This window comes from Limulus polyphemus, unplaced genomic scaffold (genome assembly GCF_000517525.1).
Source record: "Limulus polyphemus unplaced genomic scaffold, Limulus_polyphemus-2.1.2 Scaffold1493, whole genome shotgun sequence".
NCBI lineage: Eukaryota > Metazoa > Arthropoda > Merostomata > Xiphosura > Limulidae > Limulus > Limulus polyphemus.
In genome coordinates, this window is record NW_013667103.1 from 8,551 (window position 1) to 19,392 (window position 10,842).

At 31.5% G+C, this 10,842-nt stretch overlaps 1 protein-coding gene across 10 annotated transcripts in view; it reads left to right on the forward strand.

Annotated features, from left to right (window-relative positions):
• Nucleotides 1-10,842, forward strand: part of LOC106463825 (ankyrin-2-like) — a 253,624-nt gene that overhangs the window by 6,969 nt on the left and 235,813 nt on the right. For all 10 annotated transcript variants that reach the window (XM_013923893.2, XM_013923894.2, XM_013923895.2 and 7 more), the window contains exons 2-4: nucleotides 8,627-8,728; nucleotides 9,071-9,169; nucleotides 10,088-10,285. In XM_013923893.2, coding sequence (XP_013779347.1) covers nucleotides 8,627-8,728; nucleotides 9,071-9,169; nucleotides 10,088-10,285 — 399 coding nt within the window. The remainder of the gene's footprint in view (nucleotides 1-8,626; nucleotides 8,729-9,070; nucleotides 9,170-10,087; nucleotides 10,286-10,842) is intronic.

The following is a 10,842-nucleotide window of genomic DNA, read 5'->3' on the forward strand; positions in this document are numbered from 1 at the left end:
AATGTATCCTCCTTGTGTCACACACAACAAATCGTTCTTTAACGTATCTAATTCGCTTTTAAATTTACTGATGTTTTCCATTTGTACCTCTTGCCATTGTTGTTGATTTTCCTGTAGTTGCTGTTAACTTTCTTCCTGTTTCCTTTCTTGTTCCAGTTGCCACTGCTGTAATCTCTCCTCTTGTTTATTTTCTTTCTCCTCCAACAACTGCTGTAATCTCTCTTCTTGTTTATTTTCTTTCACCTCCAACCACTGCTGTAGTCTCTCTTGTTTACTTTGCTGTTCGAGCTGCCATTGTCGTAGGTTTTCTTGCAACTGCTGGTGTCTCTCTTCTATTTTTATTTTTATCCCACTTTCTGACACCAATTTGTTACGTCTCCGTTTGTTAATTGATTTTCCGTAACTTCGTTCCGACGAAACTTAAGCGACACAAGTTCTTTCTTAATAAAAACTGGTTTATTCTTTCCGAATATAACTTTACCGATACAATCAACTTCAACAATCGCGCTAAACAAACGCTGTAACGTCTCTCGTGCTCTCTGACTGCAGTTCAATTACTCATTGTCTATACACACATTACATTCCCCTCTTTTATATACCAGCCTACCCTATATCTAGTAAGAACTAGAACATTCACCAAAGTACAGGATAATTCTAGAAAGTAGAGAGCGTGAGAATCACATGATCTCGATGACGCAACAATATAAAGATCTTAGTCAGGAATGAAATGAGCATGGATACGATTCATATAGAAACAAATGATGTAAAAGTGATCGGTTATAAAATATGACGCTAGTTTAAGCTGTATTTTTGAAATGAGAAATCTGTCATAAATATTAACAACAAAGAACATATATAATCATCATTTCGTTTTTTCGTTGGATTCATGTTTTATTTGGAAGAAAATGACTATCTATTTTCGAGTATTTTGCATATTGGGATTTTAAAAAGGTCATTACCTTGTCGTAAAAAATAAAATTCTTCACGCAAAAGTTACAAGTTTTTCAAATATATTTTCTCCTGGAACACCTCTTCGATAGTTCTACATTGTATACTTTATACCAAAAATCACCCCAAACTCATTAGAAACCTTAGATTGGTATAAAGTTTTGTTTATTGTAATAATTTGGAACATTAGCAGTCGATGTGTTCTGAGGAAAACGAAGTTTCACAATAAAAAGGGTAACAATACTTAATATAAATAATACTTTATTATAACAGAAGGGGACACATAAACGTTTCAGAATACTACATTCAATCTTTAGTATCTAAAACTGGCATCATCAATACGCCAACATAGTGAAGAAACAGGACATACACTTATCAAATTTCAGTATACTTTTCAAGGCCAACACGGATCTGGAATTACTGATTAAAGAATCTCCACACCAAACAACTTTCACCAACATTGAATAACATGCAGTCTTTAAATTGCAAATTTTAAAAATATGTACAGTATTTTTGTTTGTTACTCCTTCACTTTCTGTGTTTTAGTTTTGATTAAATTATCATTATTGCAGAAATGAATTTTAGTTATTTACTTAGGAATGGTGTGATTCTTTTATTTTGCTTTAAAAACAAAAGATGGAATCTGTAGAATTCCGAAACGTTTATTTGTGTTTCCTTCTGTTGTAATAAACAATGTTATTTATCTTAAATAATTCGGAAGTTTCAGCTTCTTACATTTGTTCATATGGTTATTGTAAATGAAAACACACCCAGCGTTGCAAAAATGCGTTATTTTATTTGTTTTTATATTGAAGGTGATTGAGGTATTTTGAACTGATGCGTGTTTCATTCTTTTTAACTTGTATGTTTTGAGAGTGTTATCCGGATAGAGATTTTTCGGACAATCTTTATATATATATATATATGTATGAGGTGATATTTGCATTCAATAAATTATATTTGTGCTAAATTAATGATAATATTTTGAAGGACCAATTTATATTCTTAAATCTAATACTCTGGTTACCGTGTCGTTTCTTTTTATTTTTAACTTCGTAAACTATAGCTGTCATACGCGATGACTTACCAACCTAACTCATTGTTTATAATACATGACCTTTGGCTACAACATCAAGTTATATTTAAAAAGTAAGCTAATAAAAAATATATTATTATAATTGCGGGAGCGTCAAGTCCACATAACGTACGCATAATTGTACATCCACTGGTGTGGTGATTTCAACTTAAATCTCATAACTTAGATAGCATAATAATGTTTACATACTAACTTGTACCATATATGTGGATATAAATTTTTGTAAGAGTTTGAGTTCCAGATATCGTATATTTTAAAAAAAGTAAATTTTATTAGTGGTATGTTTTAAGTCTTTTGTATTATAGACTTAAAACTAAATGTTGCTACATGACGCTAATCAATATGTCATGTAGATAATGTACGGCGGTTGAAAACCATGCAAATTGCACGAGCTCCTGCATGCATAATCAGCAGAATCTAAAAGTGAGAAAAACTGAATGAGCAAGAGGTTGATATTTATTACTCATTTATTCTCACTCTTAATGAGTTGATATTTATTACTCATTTATTCTCACTTTAGGCAGATTTTATGACAAGTTTTAGGTATTGTTGGGATACATCAGATGACAAAGCAGTTTTGTCCTTATTGGTTATAAAAAGTTGATGAATATGAGCGTTCAAATTACCTCTGTGATTCGAAATTATATTTTAAAAACTAATTTAATTAGGCTCTGCAACTTGTACCTGTTTCATAGTTTCTGGATCTAGGATCAAATGTAATTTATGTTGTACTCCTGTGATATAAAATAAATTCACAAGTTATATTTATATGACAGCACATTAAATGTCATGATATTGTAATCTATATCCCGATCTATTTCAAAAGTATTTGTCTATAATGATTTAAAATTATAAAAGTTACAAAAGGCAAGTTTCAATTTTGAAATAACCAGCCACAAGTTTACTCTTGCTTAATTTGTTAAAGCACCTTGAGTCTGTGTTCTTTACTAAGTAAAGATTTTGATTCTGAAGACTGTCTAGAGAAAATATGCATAGCACTGTTCGAGTAAAAATACAACTAATAAAAAATTATGACTATGTTTTATTCAATATGACAGCAATCTTTGGCATCATTTATTGTATATGATAAACTGTTCATTGATGTGATTCTCTCTTCTGATCATTGTACATCAGATTACATTATTCGATTTGAAGTATGCTGTAAAAGGTACTTGTTATTTTAATGCAAAGGTACACAATGGGCTATCTATACTCTGTCCACCACAGGTATTCAAACCTGGATTTGAGCATGTTAAGTCCGTAGCCTTGCCACTGACCCACCAGGGACAAAAGTACTTTTTAATACATTTGTAGGCATAGTGTTGGCAATAACAGCGTGTCTGGAATTTTTTTTATTTCAACTTTTTAGTGTATAATGAGAAACCCTGAGTTTGTATTTAAGTTTCTACATAATTAATAAGGAAAATATTTTGTTAATGAAGATGTATTGTAGAATATATTTGGATTAATATCAGATATAAATTATTCCCATAGTCTTGTTGGTCACGAGATCTAAACCTGTCACCAAAAATGCTTGCTATTTCAGCCTTGGGGGTATTTTAATGTAACAGTGAATCCCACTACTCATTGGTAACGACTAGCCCACAAGATTGTGGTGGTGAAGTTGACTAGCTACCTCTCCTCTAGTCTCTCACTTAAAAATTAAGGGCAGCTAGCACAGATAGTCTATCAGTAGCTTTACACAAAATTAAACAACAACAAAAAACCTATAATATTTTCTGTGTCATCACTTGTATGATCTGTCTATTCATAATTATTGCAATAATAAAAGTTATCGTTTAGATAAGTTTCAGTAATTTGAGTTCAAAAGGGAACAAAAACAATTATTGCAGCTTTTTCTTTGTCTAGCACTGTTCTAAACGCAAGAAATTTCATCCTAGTGAAGTTGGTTACTGATATGCCTGGAAGACAAACTACTAATATGTTATTGTTGGAATGTATTCTATCCTTGGATGGGTTCTTTTGGATTATTTTGTAAAAATAATGCCAAGTCTAGTCCATGTTAATGATAACCAATTAGCTTATTTCTTCCTTAGTGTTTGCTACTGGCTACTTTCACTTCTAGTTGTAAGTCTAAGAGTACAAAAAATGTTTTGACAAAAAATTCTTTGATTGAAGGTAAGTATGCCTAACTCACAGAATTTCCTCTCTAACAACTCTAGTTACTGAATAGACATGTAAACCTCACTTCTAACAATGAACAACTTTTCTGACATGAACTCATAAACTCACTGAATACTTTTTATCTTCACTAAGTGCTTATACATATTTATAAATGATGTACCCTTGTCTTGAGATATTAGATGAAGCTTTTTGAATATTACATCATCTTCATGCTGTCCTGTCACTAGGGGTAGTTCTCCTTGGGTATGGTCAAGAGAATTCACCGATGTCTCTATTTTTGGTGGTGCTTTGGAAGTAGTCTTGACAGGAACCTTGAATTTCTGTTGGCAGATTATTCTCTGGAGCTACTCTGTTAACCATTCTAACACTGATGCTCTTCCAAAGACAATCATCTTTAGCTTGGATTGCTTGCACCTTTGGATTGTGTAACCTACATTGTTAATTCTAAAAGTACAATATATGGTCATTCCTAACACTTGCTTAACCTTGGAGTTTGTCCTTTCTTGTGGTGGGAATTGTATAGCCATACCATGTCTCCTAGGTGGAATCTAGTCTTAGTAGCATTATATCTACTTTTCATTTTATCACAAGCTGAGTTAACTTCTTCCTAAGTAAAAATCATGTGTGACATCTTTATTTTTCAGATCCACAAGAGCTTTTCCAATCATCAGTCTCTCAGGACATACTGGAGTGTTTGTTTTTACTATATCCCAGTCACTAGATGAAGCTTTATTTCTAATGTCTCCTGATTTGAGTATTTCACATTTTGATGATACAAAGACCACCATCCCTTTTGTGACTAGAAATTCAAACATGTAGTGTAGTAATTGTCATATGGTACACATGAAGCTATTTGAAGTTAGCCTAACCTCACATCCATGTCTGAACATGAAGTCAGTTCCCAGTATGCATTCTTCCTTAATGTCAATTACTCACACATCATGAGGTGTAGAGAAACTTCCCACAGTAAGGATAACTTCCAACTTTTCTCTTGCTGGAACTTTTGTTCATCTGCTATTCATATCAGTCCCTCTTCTTTTTTTATCTTTGGAGGCAATTTCTCACCTTTCATTACCAAATCTGGTTAATCAATTGTAGCTGTAGAACTTTATCAGCATAATTACATTCTTGTATTTGTGGTAACACCAGGAATCATAGTAGGAGGATTTCTAAGTTTTCTGTATTAATAATGAAACACCATACATTCATTTTAAGAGAGTCCTTAATACATAAGTTTTGGAAATCAAAAAAAGAATATAAAAATTTTGTTTAATAATTGAAGACATAAATTATTTTTCTATTACCAGTCCTTGTTTTCATCATTAACTCATAACGGAATATGTCTGTGGCCATAGCTCCCAAATGTATTGGGTATCAGACAAGGTCCAATTGCAGATGTTAAACAAGCCAGTAACTATGGAAAGTCAGTTAAGGGTTAGGAGTTGAATACTTGAACCCACAACATTTCAACTCCTACTGTCTTCTGCTGTCTGCAGCAAGCTGTGGAGATTTAGGGTGGTTTATTTATACTTTAAGGTTATATTTAAATATTAAGTAAAACTGTCTTCCCACAACTGGCTGCAGACAGCAAAAGGCAGTAGGAGTTGAGATGTTGTGGGCTCATTCACTCAACTCCTAACCTTTAACTGATTCTCCATAGTTGCTGGCCAGTTTAACATCTGCGTTTCGATCTTCAGTAATAGATGGAATGTACCTAATGAATTTGGGAGCTATGGCCACAGAAATTTTCTGTTATGAGTTGATGATGAAAACAAGGACTGGTAATGGAAAAAAAAAAATTAATTTTTTAGTCTCATTACAAATGTTTTTGATTTGTGTATGTATATATTAATTGTTTTATTCATGATTTTAAAAGGGGAATGATGATTGAGGATGTAAAAAACTGCAATATTTAAGAAATAACATTTCAAGTATTGAATATCATTTCTATTAATGCAGTAGGTGAAATTATATCAAACACTAGCAATAGAAGATTTATCCACCATAAGCGTTTCTCACAACATGCTATTATAAATCAAGCATTTGTACATTAACTCAGTTTGGGTAACAACTAATCAATAGCTGAGGTGATACTGAAAAATGATGAGATTTTTTTAAGAATGGAAAAAGAAAGAAACATTCAGTCACACTGCTGGTAAAAGCTTATAAATTTATGTACTCAGATCATAGTGAATTGGAGTATTTTGTGGTACTCAACATTATTTTTAGTTTTATAGACATTGTCAGAATTTAAAAAAAAATATATATATATATATATATAACTTTCCTTTTTTGCCAATTGTCAGATAGAGAGGCTTTTAGTTATACTTCTTAATAGCATAAATATGTACTATGTTGTTGGACTTAGAATTATTCTACAGTAGGTGTCTGTGACTTGTTGATAAAATCAACGATGAATAAACAGCATGCACTTCACTTGTTTTCAAAATAAACATATATATTCAGAACAAGTTAACCTATGTGCAATAAATTCTTCAATGCTATAGATAATATGAACATATCATAAATACTATATATGTAGTTTTCTCCTTCTTGTCAAATATCCTCTTAGGCCTATTCAATTACTTTAGAATTTCAGTTGACAAGCCGACCTATCTACTCTATTTCTATTGCACTATTATTCTCTGTGTTTCACTGACAATTGTGGTGCAAGTTACCATAATCATTTGGTCTTCTTTCTTTTGAAGATCCTCTGTTCCATTTGTCAAAGTGCACTCAGGCTGATTCAATTAGTTTAGAACCACACTTTGATGGAATAAAATTATCTTTCTTATCTTCTTTTCTACTGTTAATTTTACTCTTAACATATTAAATGTTACGCCTATCCCTTCTACGGTAGTTAACTTCACACCAACTTTATTCTCTTTTGCTATTATCTGTCTGTTGTTCCCACTCGTCCCACGCTACTTTATCACTTATCTATCTTCCTTCTGTATTCTCAATGTCAGTGAATTACTAACAAAACATCCTACAATCATCTCTTTTTAACTCATATTATAACAAAAACTAAACAATAATAAAATATTCACTCACAAAAATAAGTTAATCACTACCATCTAAACCAAACAGTATTTTATATCATGACATAAATTCATTTTCAAGATAAAATATTTAAAATTTTTTTTATTACTATATACAAAGACTATTTTTAGTTCATATACAAAGTCTGCTCCAACATTTGCAGTTCCTTTGATAGCTTCAGTGTGGAACCTGTGGTTCTGAAGGTACAATGCCCACCTCATGATCCTTGCACTGTTGGTCTTGTACCTCTGAATGTATGCAAGTGGTTGATAGTCTGACTGGATAATGAACTTCTTCCCATATAGATAGTTCTTGAATTCCCGAATGGCAGATATAAGGGCCAGACACACTCATTCAATCATGGAGTAGTTCTTCTCACTGTTTAACAGATTTTTACTTATATATGTTACTGGAAAAGTCCATCTTCATGTTCTTGTAAAAGTACTTCCCCACATCCAATGTCTGAAGCATCAGCCTGAACAGTGAATGATTTGTTGAAGTCTGGCAGTCTAAGAATTGGTGAGCTTCGCAACATGTTCTTTAATTTCTAGAATACCAGAATATAATTTATTATCCTTTGCATTTCATTTTAAAAATGGAAGGGTTATTCTAACAATAGAGAATTTTTCATTGATTGTAAAGTTAAGAAATAACATTGATTACTGCCATGTCAAATTTAAAGATTAAAAGCTTGTCAGGCTTTAAAACCAGATGCAGCTTCAAAAGAAAAAAAAAAAATCTGTATAAGTGGTGGTATATTCTCTGAGTTGCTTTGATATATATATATCCAAAATATGAAATATATATACTTCATATATATACATACATATATATATTGTTATGTATCTGCTTGTTTGATAATTTCTGGTAAAAATTATTTCCGAGAAACTTCAGCGAAACAGGTCCTTTCTTAATTAAAACTAGTTTATTTTTTCTCATTACAAACTTTGTAATACACTTAATTTCCACAGTTACTTTAAACTTAACTATTTTCATAAACACATGCTATAATTCACAGCGATTCATACACTTTACTTACGGTGCCTACTGCTCGCTTGACTCCATTCTTCCCCTTCAATCTATCTCCGGCTTATATACTAAAAAAGAGGGCGTCTAGCAAATGCTGGGACATTCGTAAGGTTACCTTCTAGAAACTCCAGCGCCCATGCTCCCAGCATCGCGTGACTTCTGCTGTCATAACAATATTATGGAACCCATGCATTGTTTTTCTATTCACAAAGGGAAACTGGAAAGTAAATGTACTTTTTAATTTTTAAAACATAGTTGTACAGTTGATATTATGCAATAGAAGAAACTGAATACTTTACAAAATTTCCGAGAGGTTTATTTATAATTAATATAACTTCTCCTTATTTATGTCACTGATTTTTCCAGACTGATGGTAATGCTAGCTTTTTGCGAGCAGCCAGGGCAGGCAACCTTGAAAAAGTCTTAGAATATCTGAAGGGGAGTATTGATATCAATACCAGCAATGCTGTAAGTTGACTGTTTTACATTATTTGAAAAAAATGAATGAATTGTCATATATGATATTTCATCAAAATATACTAAAGAGAAAGCTAGAGAGAGAGAGACTTTTCTTTTTTTTTAACAAGTAGGATACTATGAATCAAGATCAATATTGATTTTTATATGTTAACAGCAACACATTAAATTTTTGCCTGTATTCATTGAATAAAGTTTATTATGTATGGCATTATGTAAAGGTAAATCTCTAATATAAAAATTTTCCTTATGCTTTATTTAAACATTTAGAACATCTTGTTGCATGACTTATAACTTATACCCTTTTATATAATAAAAAGATGTTTTGTATAGAATGGACTGAATGCATTGCACCTTGCATCTAAAGAGGGTCATGTGAACATCGTTAGTGAGCTTTTGAAGCGAGGAGCCAATGTCAATGCTGCTACTAAGGTAAGTTTATATACCAAGAACCAAGGAAAAAATTTCATTATGTCACAGTGATTGTTTTAGAACTTTTAATTATATCATAATCTTCAAATCTGAGTAGAATTCTGTCTCATAATTTTTTATTTTGTTCTGTCAGTTCCAGGAGTTTAGTGTACTAGTACTACTGAAATGTTTTTTTTTTGTAACATGTTTTTAAAAACATAACTTTACAAAAAGAAATATGAGTGACTTTTAGCTGCCATAAAGTGAAATTACTGAACAGGATTACACTGTTTTTGTATGATTAACGTTTTTGTAGAGTTAAGACATTCTATGTATTTAATTCCTGTCTGGTTACATAAAATATGATTTTATTAAAACATAATTCTAAAGTATATTTTAATTTGAAAAAGGAAAGGGACAGTAAAAAAGAATAAAACTTTGAATTGATAACCAATTTATGTTGTTTCTTACCCTTCTTTTACAGAGGTATCAAACAGTTATTTATATGCCAAGATTTATATTTGCCTCTTTTGAATGTTTTATGTAATATATTTATGATGTTTCAAAAATGTTGCCTTATGATTAATTTTTATAAGGTGCTCTGCTAAAATATACTAATGCTAGTAAGAAAGATAATGTAATGCATAAACTCTTGGTTCATAAAATACCCATGCTGCTAATGAATGTGTTAAGAAATATTTTTAAAAAATGTCAGTTTTTTGTAGATGAAAATAAATGTTATTACAAAATATTTTTGTTCATCATCATTTCTATGCTTTACATAATGTAATGATGTAATAGAAGATAAAGCCAATACAGTTAGAATACCATGCACCTTATCAGCTTTAAAGTAATGTTTATTTCTTGTAAAGTTTTAATAGTGTTCTACATATGTGGATCAGTGTGAAAATTGTACCCTCATATTTTTCTACCCAACAGAAAGGAAATACAGCCTTACATATAGCCTCTCTAGCTGGCCAAGAGGCTGTGGTGAAGATTCTGGTGCAGAGTGGGGCCAATGTTAATGTTCAGTCCCAGAATGGCTTCACCCCCCTCTACATGGCTGCACAAGAGAACCATGACAATGTTGTTCGCTTCTTACTTGCTAATGGAGCCAATCAAAGCCTTGCAACAGAGGTTGGATATAATTTTAAACAACTCTCTGTCAGTTACACTTTTTAGATATTCTCCAAAAATCCTCGGGTTGAATGCAGGATTATTATACTTTTATGGTGCAGTCATACCTAAGTATATCCTAAAGTTTACTTGTGACAAAAAAATGCTTATTTTGTTTTTTTGTTTGAGGAGTTGCATAAACAAGCACAAAAGAACAGATATGTAAAATAATATACCACTTAAAGGTTCATTATCTTGCCTTTGTATACGCAGTACTTACGTATAAAAGCATGCATTTATTTTGGGAAAATTTCACTGTATGAATTTGGACAAATTGTATTATTATTATTACGCACAGCCAAACTATGTGGATTTGTACTTGTTTTTTGGTAGAAATTTAAAAACATGAAAATTTGAGGATATTGCTTTTCTGCAATTTTTCACAAAAGTGAAGTAAAAATAGTGCAGGATTTTGAAGTGTAATAGTAGCAAAAGGTTTGATTATATTGTTTTACATATAAATTTGTAAAATAATAGTTTAACATAATTAAATATAGACATTGATCATATGTAGAGAG